This window comes from Erithacus rubecula, assembly GCF_903797595.1.
Source record: "Erithacus rubecula genome assembly, chromosome: 24".
Classification (NCBI taxonomy): Eukaryota; Metazoa; Chordata; class Aves; order Passeriformes; family Muscicapidae; genus Erithacus; species Erithacus rubecula.
In genome coordinates this window covers 1,540,564-1,553,253 of record NC_136676.1, presented here as the reverse complement: position 1 = coordinate 1,553,253, position 12,690 = coordinate 1,540,564, and the positions used below count along the sequence as shown (strand labels likewise).

The 12,690-nt window shown below is 46.0% G+C and overlaps 1 protein-coding gene across 4 annotated transcripts in view; it reads left to right on the top strand.

The window, feature by feature from the left end:
* The window catches only part of CAPZB (capping actin protein of muscle Z-line subunit beta), a 63,156-nt gene that overhangs the window by 39,632 nt on the left and 10,834 nt on the right, over positions 1-12,690 (top strand). For all 4 annotated transcript variants that reach the window (XM_079326202.1, XM_079326201.1, XM_079326204.1 and 1 more), the window contains exons 4-5: positions 102-215; positions 12,268-12,409. In XM_079326202.1, coding sequence (XP_079182328.1) covers positions 102-215; positions 12,268-12,409 — 256 coding nt within the window. The remainder of the gene's footprint in view (positions 1-101; positions 216-12,267; positions 12,410-12,690) is intronic.

The window sequence follows — 12,690 nt, the reverse complement described above, 5'->3', positions numbered from 1 at the left end:
CCCCAAGGACCATCCAGGCCAGCAATCCCCCAGGCTGGGGGCTGTTTGTCACTGTCTGTCCCTTGTCCCCTGCCTGACTGTCCCTGTCCTTGTCCCTGCAGGTCACCCTGGAGCAACAAGTACGACCCTCCCCTGGAGGACGGTGCCATGCCCTCGGCTCGCCTGCGCAAGCTGGAGGTGGAAGCCAACAATGCCTTTGACCAGTACAGAGACTTGTATGTCACTGCTTCCCTCCCAGCCCTGCCTGCCTGTCTGTCTGTCTGTCTGTGTCCCCTGGGGGGTGTGCAGAGGGGGAGGCACTGCTGAGGTTTGTGATGCCAGGTGGGATTCAAGCTGTCAGCTGGTGCTGAGGTGCTTTCCCACCTTCCTCCCCCTTGAACAGATTGATGCTGTCTCTGTCCTGGCATGACCTGGCTTCTCTTTGATCTCTAAGTTCAGTCTTAAACCATCTGCATTTTCCATTCCCTCAAGGCTGTACTCTTAAAAAATCTCTATGTGCAGCAGCAACTCCCTCATCTTCCAGTAAAAGGACAGGCACTGAACACTGAAATGCAGCAGTTGGACAGGGATTAATGAACTTCTGCTGCAGCTTAATAATAATTAGACTTTCAGCCCCTGTCTTATTAAAGAGGTGTAAAACAAAGGAATTAATAGAGTACATGTGAGATAAATGTAGATCAGGCAGTGGCTTTTTTAAAGAAGGAATAGGATGCTGTCTGGGTGAGTCATCAGTTGAATAATTTTTCTGTAAATTGAGGCTGTACTGGTCCTGCACTGCACTTACTCCAAATCCTTGGGATGTGATCAGGTTCAGCTCTGGGCTCTGTACTCTGTGGTCTCCTAAGCAGTGCTGGCATGGAAAGTGATGCTAAAACTACACAGCAAGTGAGTGCTGCAAAGCAGAATGAACCAGAGAGTGTGTTCTTTACTGGGACACTTCCTTAGGGAGGTGCCTAAAGACCATGAAAAAGTGAACAAATTTCATTGCTGCTTCATGTTGCCTGAAAGGGAGATAAAACACAGCCTTAGATGTAGTTCATCATGTTACAGTGCTGATAGAAGCACATTAAAAGGAACTTTTCTTGCTGGGTTCTGTGGCTCAGTGTAAATGTAGCCTGTCCAAATGTGTTAAGGTAACACTTCTGTTACAGGTATCAAATTTTTACATCTTTTCATGCATTATTTTCATAGCTCTCCAACTTCTCTTGTAAGTAACAGTTGTTATTGGTATCTGAACTGACTGGAAGAAAGGAATTTTGCATATTCAGCAAAGCCAAGTTTGCTGTTACTCCCCAGATGCAGAACAGAGCAGGACCAGTAACATTTTTTATACCTTGGGACAGAAATGAGGAGGTTTATGGAACCAAGGTTGTCTTTTTAAATCCCTCTCTGCTCAGATGACCATGAAGTCATGGCTGGATACAATAACTTCTTTAAACAGCTGGAATTTGCTAGAAGGAAAGCACAGGGCAGGTTTCTCTCACTGAGGTGAATCTGCTGAGCCCTGCTCAGTGTGGGGTACAGCTGTACCTTTATTTAGCAATCCTCATGTATTGTGAGGAAGGGAAAGCTGAGGTTGTTCCAAATTCCATCTTTCTGTTTGCCAGTGCAGGTTTGACAGGCAGGAATGGTCAGAGGGGATCCAGAGGGATCACAGTCAGGACAGGTCAGACTATGAGCACAGGTGCCAGCACAGAACACTTTAGTGCCTGTTGTGATCCAAAAAGTGGAGGAGGAAAAGAGGACAAGGATGCCTTATGTTTGGCTGAGCAGCATAAAAAAAATGTGGCATTTGTGGAAAGAATTTGCAAAGTTAAGGAAACTTAACCTCAGTGTCTGAAGGATTCGTCGTGCTTCAAATCAGGATTTGTACTTCACCTCCAAGAGAGATGTGGGGAGAAATGGGCTTTGGACTTTGCAGCTTCCTGAGTAAGACAACTGGATTTTTGTGTTTTGACAGCAGAAGTTTCATTTTTACTTGGAGATCAGAGAGTGGAAATTGAGAGGTGGTAACTTCTCTCAGTGCTGCTGTTGCAGCATTGAGGGTGGGATTGACTGCAGCAGTTCCCCAGCTGCTGGAGCTGAGTGGGAAGGGGGTGGCAGGGCAGGGGGTCACTCCATGGCTGCTGGGGCTGGGAGCTGACCTGGGAGTGCAGCAGTGGGGCTGGGCCCAGCAGAGCCCTGGAGCTGTCCCTGCCCTGCTGCTCTGCAGCTCCTGGAGCTGGGCAGGGGGCAGAGTCCTCAACTCCAGAGCCAGGGACAGCAGAGCTTGTCCTGCATTGGGAGGCACTTCAGGCTTGTGTTAATCAAAGAGCTAAATGTGCTGGCAGCATCTTCTGTGGCAATTCTGGTTGCAGTTAGATGGGAAGATGTGTTCCAGGTTCACCCTCCAGGAGCAGGGATCAGTCTGTAGGCAGTGTGCAGAAAAATTTACATTTTGAGTTGACCTGAAGAGACTTTCATGGTTTCTGTTCACTCTAGTGGGGTTGCCTGCCCACACAGATCCTTCACAGGGGACACCAGGCTAATTGATACTTCCCATTATAAATTCTCTCTTAAAAAATAGCAGTTAAGTGGCTGCAGATGAAGAGCTGAAGGTGCTGAGGGAGAAGCCTCAAATCTGGCACATCAGTCCCTTAAGAGGCTGCTCTGTCCCTCTGTGGGGCAGAGAATGTTTCTGAGCTCTGTAAGCACAGCTGCTGTTTTATGGGAGAGGTCACAGTGAATACAAAAGCAATCCCAGCACTCACAGGGAACACCAGATCCCAGCCTGCCTCAATTTCCTGGGCTGTTCAGGTGTTTTATTCCTATAATGAGAGTTTCTGCTGGGTTTTTCAGACAAGGTAGTGGCTTTGTGTCCAGCCTTGCTGGATAGCTTCTGCTTCCCAGGGTGTTCCAAGCCCTGTTCAGCCTGGCCTGGGCACTGCCAGTGATCCAGGGGCAGCCACAGCTGCTCTGGGCACCTGTGCCAGGGCTGCCCACCCTGCCAGGGAACAATTCCATCCCAGTATCCCATCCAGCCCTGCCCTCTGGCAGTGGAAGCCATTCCCTGTGTCCTGGCACTCCAGGCCCTTGTCCAAAATCTCTTTCCATCTTTCCTGTTGTCTCCTGAAGGCCCCAGTGGGTCCCCTGGAGCCTCCTCTGCAGGCTGAACAGTGCCAGGTCTCTCAGAAGTTGCTGTGCACGGGGCTCACTTCACTGCTGAGCTTCCAAATGCACCTGATGCTGGCCATCCCAGCATCTGTAGATACACAGGTACTGCAGAGAGCATCTCCATCCCTCTCTGCTCTCCTTGTGCTCCAGACCTCCCCTGGATCAGCTCCCATTTCACCTCTCACACACAGAGTGCTGCTATCTCACAGAATTCATCTCAGGCCTCTCCCAACACCTCAGATTGCTTCAGTTTTTCCTTGTGTCAGTCCCATTTGGCCCACACACCTTTCCTTTTGAGATTTCTCTTTTCATCAGGTGTGGTGAGTCTCCTCCTACCTTCAGTGAGTCACTGCATTGTATTTGCCATTTCCCAAGGGGTTGGCACCTGCTGTTGTGGGTGTTTGAGGGAAACAGCCTGTTATGGATTTGTGTGGAATAATCCAGCCAGATTTGCTTGCCAGAGACCTTAAAATTCAATTTTGTCCCCAAAAGCTTAGTGGCCACTGAGTGACTGTAGTGTGAAAACAAGTTTGAGGAGATCTTTTAATATTGCATGTGATAAAATTGTGTAAGTTGGAGAAGAGCAATCTGCTGAACCTGCAGTGTCTGTGAGCCAGTGCTGAACTGGCCTAAGTGTCTGTTTAGTGCAAACTGCCTTCAGTATCTCTGGAGTTCCCTAACTTTTCTTTCTGGAGACATTTGGGTTAAAGAGGAATTACACCAGGTTTTAGTTCCCTCTCTGTTCTCTGTGTTAAACAACAAGCATATTTCTTGGTTATCTGTTTTACCAAAATCCATGTCACTTTCCCAAAAAACAACTGTTCCATTTCCATCTCCTGCTGCCAGGGTGAACTGTGACAGTGCCTGGAGCTAATGCCCTGCTATGTTTGTGTTCAGTAGGTTATTATTCCCAGATGGAAGCCTAATATCTTACACCACTCAGTTAGAGCCTTGGCTTTCCACTTCCAATATGGTGAAGATAATTTCTTCCAACACATGGTTGTAATTTATTGCCCTTTGCTTGACGTGTGTGTGCTTGATTGAAATCAAAGCATAATGAGGACCAGGGCAGCTGGTTAAATCTCCTTATTTTAGGTTCTGCCTTCCCTTGTTTTGGGTTGGAGATAATCAAGGCTTTAATTAAGTAATCTAATGGCTCTTTGTTGTCTGCAAGGAATAATTTCTGAAATGATTAAATAGACCTCCCCTGGGAAGGATGCTGCTGATTTGTCTGCAAACAGGATGAGTTTTGGCAACTTTGGAATAGTTTAGTGCCTGACATGCATTTAGAAAGCTATTCCTCCTTTTTTTCCATGGCTTAAATTGGATTTATTGGGGCTTTTGATTTTTAACAGCTTTAAAAAAAGATAAAACATCATCTTAATAATTCTGCTCCTGAAAATGTTTGTATTGATTAAGATTTTGAGTTTCTTCAACAGAGGAAGCAGTGAAACCTTTTGAACTTCTCCTCTGTCTGTGTTTTGATGTTGATCCATTTTCAGTTTGTTATATTAGAGCTCTGGACCAGGAATTTGGTAGGAGTGGAAGGAGGTCTGGGAGAGGATTGACCTCTGAAACGTCTTTGTTGTGTGTAATCCTTTTCTGATTGAATTTTGATTGGAATCTGGTCCAGAATAGTTGCTGCAGTTTTGGATGGTGTTAGTGCACCCCAGGGCTCTGCTCTGAGCCAGCTGAGCATCCCCTGCCCTCTCTGCAGGAGCAGGTCCCTGGGCCTGTCCCTCAGCAGAGTGTTCATGACTTTGGGCAGGTACAGCAGTCAAGTCCCAGTTTGCCCTTTCATTTGTGGAGTGCTCAGGGCTGACTGTATTTTTTATTTTTATTACTCTGTTTTGTCTTGTGGAGCAGCCTGGCTTTGCTGGGCTTCAGGGATGGCTCATTTTGACTGACCTGTGCCTGCATCTGTACTGAGTATGGTCAGATGTCCCATAAACTGCTGGATAGTTTAACTTTAGCTGTTTTTACCCTTTTCCCTGGTTTATTTTGGATTGTGTGTTTGAACAGCCTCTGACACTCCCTCAGTCCACTTGTCCTGGTAAGAATAAAACCTCTCTCAGTGCTGCCCTTGGGCTGTAACTGTTCCTGAGATCTGAGATCTGCTGTGGTGTCATCTGAGTTCTCCCTCCCTGGCTCAGACCAACTCACAAAATACTTTGCACTTCTCACAGGGTTTGCAGCACTGCTGCATTCATCTGCTTGACCAACTTTGCTGTACTTTGTGCAGGAACAGCCCCAGTTCCACAGGTAAAGAGCAGATGTAAGAGGTGTGACCCTTCCAGCTCAGCCTGCCCAGCCCCTGGGGGTGTCCAGAGCCAGGTTGGATGGGGTTGGAGCTCACCAAGGGGTTTGGCAGCTGTGAGCCCTTTATGAGCCCTGGGTCTGTGTTCAGATACAAACCTGCTCTGAACTGGAAGCCCCTGGAAGGCTTTGAAGTGACTTTATTGCCAGCAGCTCCCTGTTCCTCATTACTGCTGCAGCCTTTGTGCTGGCTTTCTCCTGGGCATGGGAGTTGCTGGGGCTTGCACAGCCAGGGCCCTGCAGATTGAATCCAGATGGGTTTGTTGTGCATCCCAGCACTAAGGGAACTCTGTGTCCCTGTGCTGCACCATGGGGTGTGACACCAGGGAGATCCTTGCCTGGGGTCAGCCTAATAAGGGTGAGATGAAATCTCCTAAGACAGGTCTAAACCACCAAGACTTTCTCTGCTTTCATGTCTGTGTGCTTGCACAATTACAGCCATGCTGTTTTCCCAAGGAAATTATTTGGATGTAGAAAACAGAGCAGGAGAGCTCCCCTCCTCAGCATGCCCATGGGCAGCTCACAGCAGAATTAATATTGGAGTTGTTGATAAATATTACTCAAATTAGAAAATCTTCTTAGAAAAGAGGGGAAAATTAAATGTATGCTGGAAATGAAATCAGTTGCTTTTCATCTGATGTTTTTTTCTTTGGGAGTTCCTTTTTGGAGCAGCTCTGCACACTCTGCATTCTTATCTTGTGAATAGGAGATGTTGGGTGGAGGAGGAGCTTCTCCCTTGGGTTCCCACAGTTTTCTGTAATTACATAAAAACTGAACACTTGCATTAGGAGATCAGCATTGATGATGCAGCACTGTCCTCAAACCCTGCTCTCTGAAGGCTTTAAATCCCTAGGAAGAAATGACTTACATTCAAAAGTGAGATGAAATTTTAATCTGTCAGTTTGTTGTGATCTGGAGTTTTTGAACTAGTTGTCTCTAATATATGGACAGAAATTTACCTCATGTACAAATGTACAGTGTTTTAATGATGGAATTTGGGGACAGAGTAACTTATACAGCAGCAGCCTTCTTGTGGCAGATCTGATACAGAATTACCCTGTTGGAGAACTGATGTCATGTGAAATCTGCAGCTTGCAAAGATTTTGGCAAATTTAAACCACAACACAAGATTTCTGCTGTCTCTCCCCCTCCTATCCAGGTTGGATTTCATCTGGCAGAGCCTGGCTGGGGGTGGCTGGAGCAGTGTCTGTGCTGCCCAGGGATGGCCACAGGACAAGGGTTTATGTTAATGGTGTTAATGAAGCAGTGCCTGGTTAGGACATGTTCCACAGTGACCCCTGGTCCTTGTTCCTCATGACCCCTTGCTCATTAGGTGGCTGATGGAACTCTTTCCAGGTGACTTCTCCAAAGGGATTTGGTCCTTCATTCCCATCTGCCAGGAGCAGTTGGATAAGAAGGAAAATGTAAGCATACACTTTCCATTAAATAATGCAAGATGCTAGAAAGCACAAACTGGGAGGTTTTGGGACACTTTTAGCTTTCAGGATCCCATTGTTTGGGTGCTGTTTTCCTTCCTTGCAGAGTTCTGCACTTCACAGCTCTGCTGAGCAGTTTGAGTCATCCCACCATGGTCCAGATGTGTGCTTTTAAGTACAACTGGCATTGAAGTTACACATACCTAACTGGATTGGTATGTTTGCTCCAGGGATTTTTGCACCTGTGTATGCTGGAAAGAATTCCTGTAAAATACCTGTACAGAGCCCCCAAGCATAATTTGGGCTGAGTTCATCAAGTGGGGTGCAAAACCCCCCTGGGCTGTGCACAGACATTTTACTTTGTTCATTTTAAGTCTCTGGGTGAGGTTGTGGAAGTGCTCCACAGTTGTGTTCCTGGGGCCAGGGAAGGAGAGGGGAGCTGTAAATCACCTGGGCTGACAGAAGTGTCACATCCTGCTCCTTCCTGGTACCAGCCTGTGCTTTTATTAGAGAACAGGCTCCTGAGCCTTGTCACTCAGCAGCTGCATGGAGGCAACAATTATTTAGGGACAGCCTTTCTCCTGAAGAATTTGTTCCTCCTCCTTGAGGTGTGAGATTGCAGGGGATTTGTTGAGCAGCTGAGCAGTGCTTTGGGTCTGCTGAAAGGTGGGTTTTACTCAAATTTGCCACTTCCTTCATACTGGTGTTGTGATTCCTGTGCTGGTTTGACGTGACAGAGCTGTGCCACGTCACTTGTCACTGCAGTCTCCTGTTCCCAGGAGAGCTGGAATGTGCTCCCTCACCTTGGCACTCAGGAAATATTTTGGGTTGCTGTGAGACACCAGCTGCTCACACTGTGACTTCAGTCATTGTCACTCTTGTAAAAACATGTGTAGCTGAATGCTTGGTATTTTCCTTTGGGGTAGGGTTCTTAAATGTCAGTTTTCTTGGAAGTGACATTTCCCTTTCTATGCTGAACTTCTGTAGCTGGAAGAAATAATTGTGACCTTTAGGGAATAAAAGAAAATGTATTTTTCTGCTTTAAATGAGCCAGTTTGAAACCCTGAGCAGGCCTTTGGAAGGTTTGCAGAGCCAGGCTGAGGTTCCAGGTGTTGGTGCTTTGGCATCAGGGGATTGGGAGAGCCATAAGCCACAGACTTTTAGTCTCTGGCTCTCAGCTACTTACTGGAAAATGCACAAATGTTTTTATGGATGAGTGATTTGGTTCAGAGGTGTAATTGAAATGGATTTTACTGCTCTGGTGGAAGCTCATTTTCTGCACACAGCATCCAGGATCCCTTGGTGAGGCTTGGAGCAGCAGAATGTTATCAGGAGAGTCAGGGGGCCTTTGCTGAGCTGTCCTCCAGTGCTCAAAGTGATTCATCTGCCCTCCTTCCCTGAGGGCTGTGCTGGAGCCTGGGGGATTTCCTCCCCCATCACATCCCTCCTGGAGCTGTGGCTTTGTTCTGGCCACAGCCTCTATTTCATGGCTCCAGCTCCAGCTCCTTAGACAAGTTTCCATCCTGTGTCTCCACCCGCTCAACTTCAAACACTTCATAAAGCTTTGGATCATTCTTAGCTTAAATATTTTCTTTTATTCTTGCATTTGTAAAGTAGGTCAGTCTTAAGTGTGACATTTTTTTGTATCAAACAGCTTTTTCCAGGAGTTCTGTGGTTTGATGAGTAACGGATATAAAAATTCAGTGTTTGATCATGACATTAAAACTATAATTGATTTGGAGTGAACTGCTGTTCTGAATTCTGTAAAGAGAATGAATGATTACTTTGGGACTTATGCCTTTTACTCACCTTCCTGGGCAACCTTATAAAAAGTTATTTTCCCAGAGATAGAACACTGGCTGTCCTCTCCAAGGACAGGGATGTCACTTGGTCTTGATGATATTTTTAAGGTCTTTATAACTGAACTATGATATCATTGAGCAATGTTTTCCTTGTTGATAAAGGGATATGACAACCATAAAGCAATTTTTCATTGTTTTATAACAAAGTTCTGTCTGTAGGTAAAACCTGATTGATCTTAATTGATACATCCTGATTGATTGGTGTCCTTAGGCAGTGATTGCTTTGCTCTGAAGCTGTTTTTGGAGAATGGTTTGTCCCTTGGGGTGTTTCTGAGGTACCTGAACACCCAAAAGCACCTGCTGGTTGCTTGGATGCTTTGGGAGAGGGCAGGTATAACCAGGTGAGGGTTGTTCTCTTCTCCCAGATGACTCCCAGTTGTGCCAGTAGAGCTTTAAGTTGGATATTAGGAAAAAAAAAAAATCAGGGAAAGGGTTGTAAAGGATTGAGACAGGATGTCCAGGGCAGGGGTGGTGTCAGCAGCCCTGGAAGTGTTCAGCAAACGTGGGGATGAGTGTGCTGCTGCTGGGCCCACAGTTGGATTTGATGACCTTAAAGGGCTTTTCCAGCCTCAAGGATTCTGTGATTGCAGCTTCCAAAGAGGACAGATTGCCTTCTCCAGCCATGGCTGTGCTGAGGATCAGGGACATCCAGAGCAGCCCACCAAGGAAAGAGATGCTGGATGCAGGAGCTTTGGTGCTCTGCTGGGGCTGTGCCCTGCCTTGCCCATCCATTTATTAACAGAGAAAATCCCACTTTGTGCCTTCCTGGAGCCTCTTCCAAACTGGTTCCTCTCTTGCTTGCATTTTAGTATGTGCTGCATTTCTTGGTTTCTGGGAGGAAGCCCAGCCCTCCTGCAGCAAATCCAAGTCCATGAATGTCAATTTAAATTCCAATCTCTCATCCCATTTTCTGTTATGGACCAATTAGCCTGTGGCACCTCTTTACTTTCCTTAAAAAAAAAAGCCAAACAGGAATGTTCCCCTCTCCAGCTGTGACTTTACCCCACTCCAGTGCTATGTGAAGGTGAAATGCAGTGTAGAGATCAGTGCTGTATATTTTCTCCCCAGGGAGGAGGGGATTTGGAGCAGCTCTGTGGTGCTGGAGCACAGAGGAGCCTTTGGATCATGTAAATCCTGGCGTGCCTTGGATTCAGTCACTGGCATTGTTGTTCCAATCTCCAGATCCTGGGCCTGGCTATGGCAAAGCAGCTTTATTGAAATAGCATGTTGGTATTTAAAACAATATTAATAGTAGATTTGATTCATTAGATCTCCAAAGGCAGTTAAAGCATTTCCATGTGTGCACTGTTGGTTCTGGCTGGAGGTTCTTCACATGGTTTTATGTGGTTTCAGACAACATTTTAGCACATTCTTAAAATACCCACAAAAGCCTTTATGTAAAATCTCATAAAGGTGAACCACATAAAAATTATTTTTTTCCTGTTTCATGTCATTAGGATCAAAGTACAGTAGGTAAGAATAAATTTCCCAAAACCTTGTTTTGGTCCCTCTCTTAATTAATGTTTCATGCTCGTAGCAAGGTCGTAAAGTGGGTAATGGGGAAACTGTCTGTGCACACTGTAATGTTCTCAGTGACTGCCAGTTCATTTGGAGTGAATTCTCTGATTTTGTGTATGAAAAAGAATATATAATGTATATTTTTAAAGCAGTCTGAGAAGGGACAATAACTGCTTCTCTCTGCCCTTGGATTCCCATTGCTGAAGGAAGGGTCACTTAGGTTGGAGCTGAGGTTCACTGCAGGACTGGAATTCCCATTAACTGCATTAACCAAAATCCATTTGTGGATTCCCCAGGGGACACAAAGAGGGTTTCTGTTGGTTTGTTAGTTGCAGCTGCCTGCTGGAAGCCTGGCTTTAGCCTGGCTGGGCTTTGCTTTTTGTTCTCAGTGGTTGGCAAGGACAGGACAGTGGGTGCTGCACTGCCCAGCTGGGCTTGCTGAGGAGAGGCAGAGAAATAAAAGCTGTGGTGAGTTAATAGGAATTGATTACCCCTGCTGAGGTCAGCATTGCTTTGGTAAAGGTTGGGTGTCTGTTTCAGGGAATTGGGGCTCTCTGGTGCCTCTGCCCTCTTGACCCCAGTGTTGAGCTGAACTGTGAGTGCAGAGGATGTGCTGGCAGTGCCACTGGCATTCACCTGCCAGTGTCATTTCTCCTGACTGTTGCCAAGGGTGGGGTCAGTGTGCTGTAATTCACAATGCTTGAGGTAATCCATGAACTCCAAATTGCAGTGAATTGACTTTTGGGCACCATGGATGCCCTTGGTTGGAAGGGAGGGGAGCACAGAGCTGGGAGGGCTCAGTCATGTGTCACACTGGCCATGAGGGATGATCTCCTGTCTTGCACGAGGCAGGAGGGCTCACTCCAGGTGTGTGTGACAGTCAGAGCCAGAGCAGCTTCACCTGCCTGGCAGCTCCTCCTGTCTGTGGGTGATGAGATTTTGCCCTCCTGCAGCCTGTGGAAAGTCTGATTACCAACATTTCGTGTGGTTGCTGAAGTTTCCTCTCCTCCCTTCATATGATCCTTGTGTGCCATGGTCACCCCTGAGATGTGAGAGTTGTGTGCCATGAACCAGTTTTCATTGTTCCCTTTTCCTCCTGCCCCTTCTGGCTTTGCTAACTCGAGAATGGAAAAGGCTAAAGTGCTGTGGGTTGCAATTCCAGTTTTCTAGGAGACAAAATTACTCCTTGTGCATCTTTCTACCAACAGTGTTGAGTTGTTTACCATTATTTTGTAAAATACTGCATTTTCCATCTGCACCAGTGTCATCAGGGGGAGTGAGGCTCTACAGATCCCATGGCTTTGTTGGTTTTCTGAGTGTGCTGAATTTCAGCAAAAGACACCTGAGATTGAGGCAGCCTGGCTTATCCTCTCTTGTTCTCCATATCTGATGCTGGAATATTAAAACCTCAACAGCATCTCTGCATTTCTGAGATCTTGGTTTCAGTTCAGATCCCTTTGCAGTAAATCAGTGTCAGCTTCACACAGACTTTTGAGGCAGCAACATAAAGTTACTTACTTGCTCCCTTTTGTCTTAATTAGTGAACTTTGCTGTAAAGAACTTCCAGACTTGGCCAATAGCAAGGGAAAAGAGGGGAAAAAAAAGACCAAATAGTAAAATAAAGCCTCACTCTCAGCCCACTTTGTAGCTCATGCTTTTACCAGCTGTTGTAGGTAATTGGAATCAGAGGAATTGTTTGCTCAAGTCCTGTAGAAATTTGTAAATAGCTTTGGTTCTCACCAGACCTTTATTCTCATTCAGAGAAATCTGCAGTTGTTCTGTAATTAAAGTCTCTGCATTATGAAGTGATTTGAGCTGCTGTGTTTCTGGGTGTGTAACTGTGTGTGCTGTCTTGAAAGAAAAAAAAAATAAATCTGTATTAGGACTTAGAAATTCTGCTCATTTAAGATTATTATTGTTGATATTTGACTCTGGCTTGGGTCCTGCTTGCTTTTAACTTGCCTTTGGGTTGCATCCTGCAGGTATTTTGAAGGTGGAGTCTCCTCTGTCTACCTCTGGGATCTGGATCATGGCTTTGCCGGGGTGATCCTCATTAAGAAAGCTGGAGATGGATCAAAGAAGATTAAGGGATGCTGGGATTCCATCCACGTGGTGGAGGTTCAGGTACAGCCTCTGGGGCAGCTGATACACCCAAGTGAAAACAAAACCTGCTTAATTCCAGCAATTAAGGAGCACAGGTGTTCCACTGAACAATGCAATATTGTGTCAGGGCTGTAAACTTCTTTCCCTTGTTAATTTTTGAAAATGCCCCAAAGCAATTTGGATAGAGATAAGTCAGGGCTGTAATCAAAAAGAATCCCAGAAGAATTGAAAGTATGTTACTTTCTGTGCATGTGATCCTGAGATGTGGGGGTTTTTTAGCATAAAGAGCTGTAGATAAATAT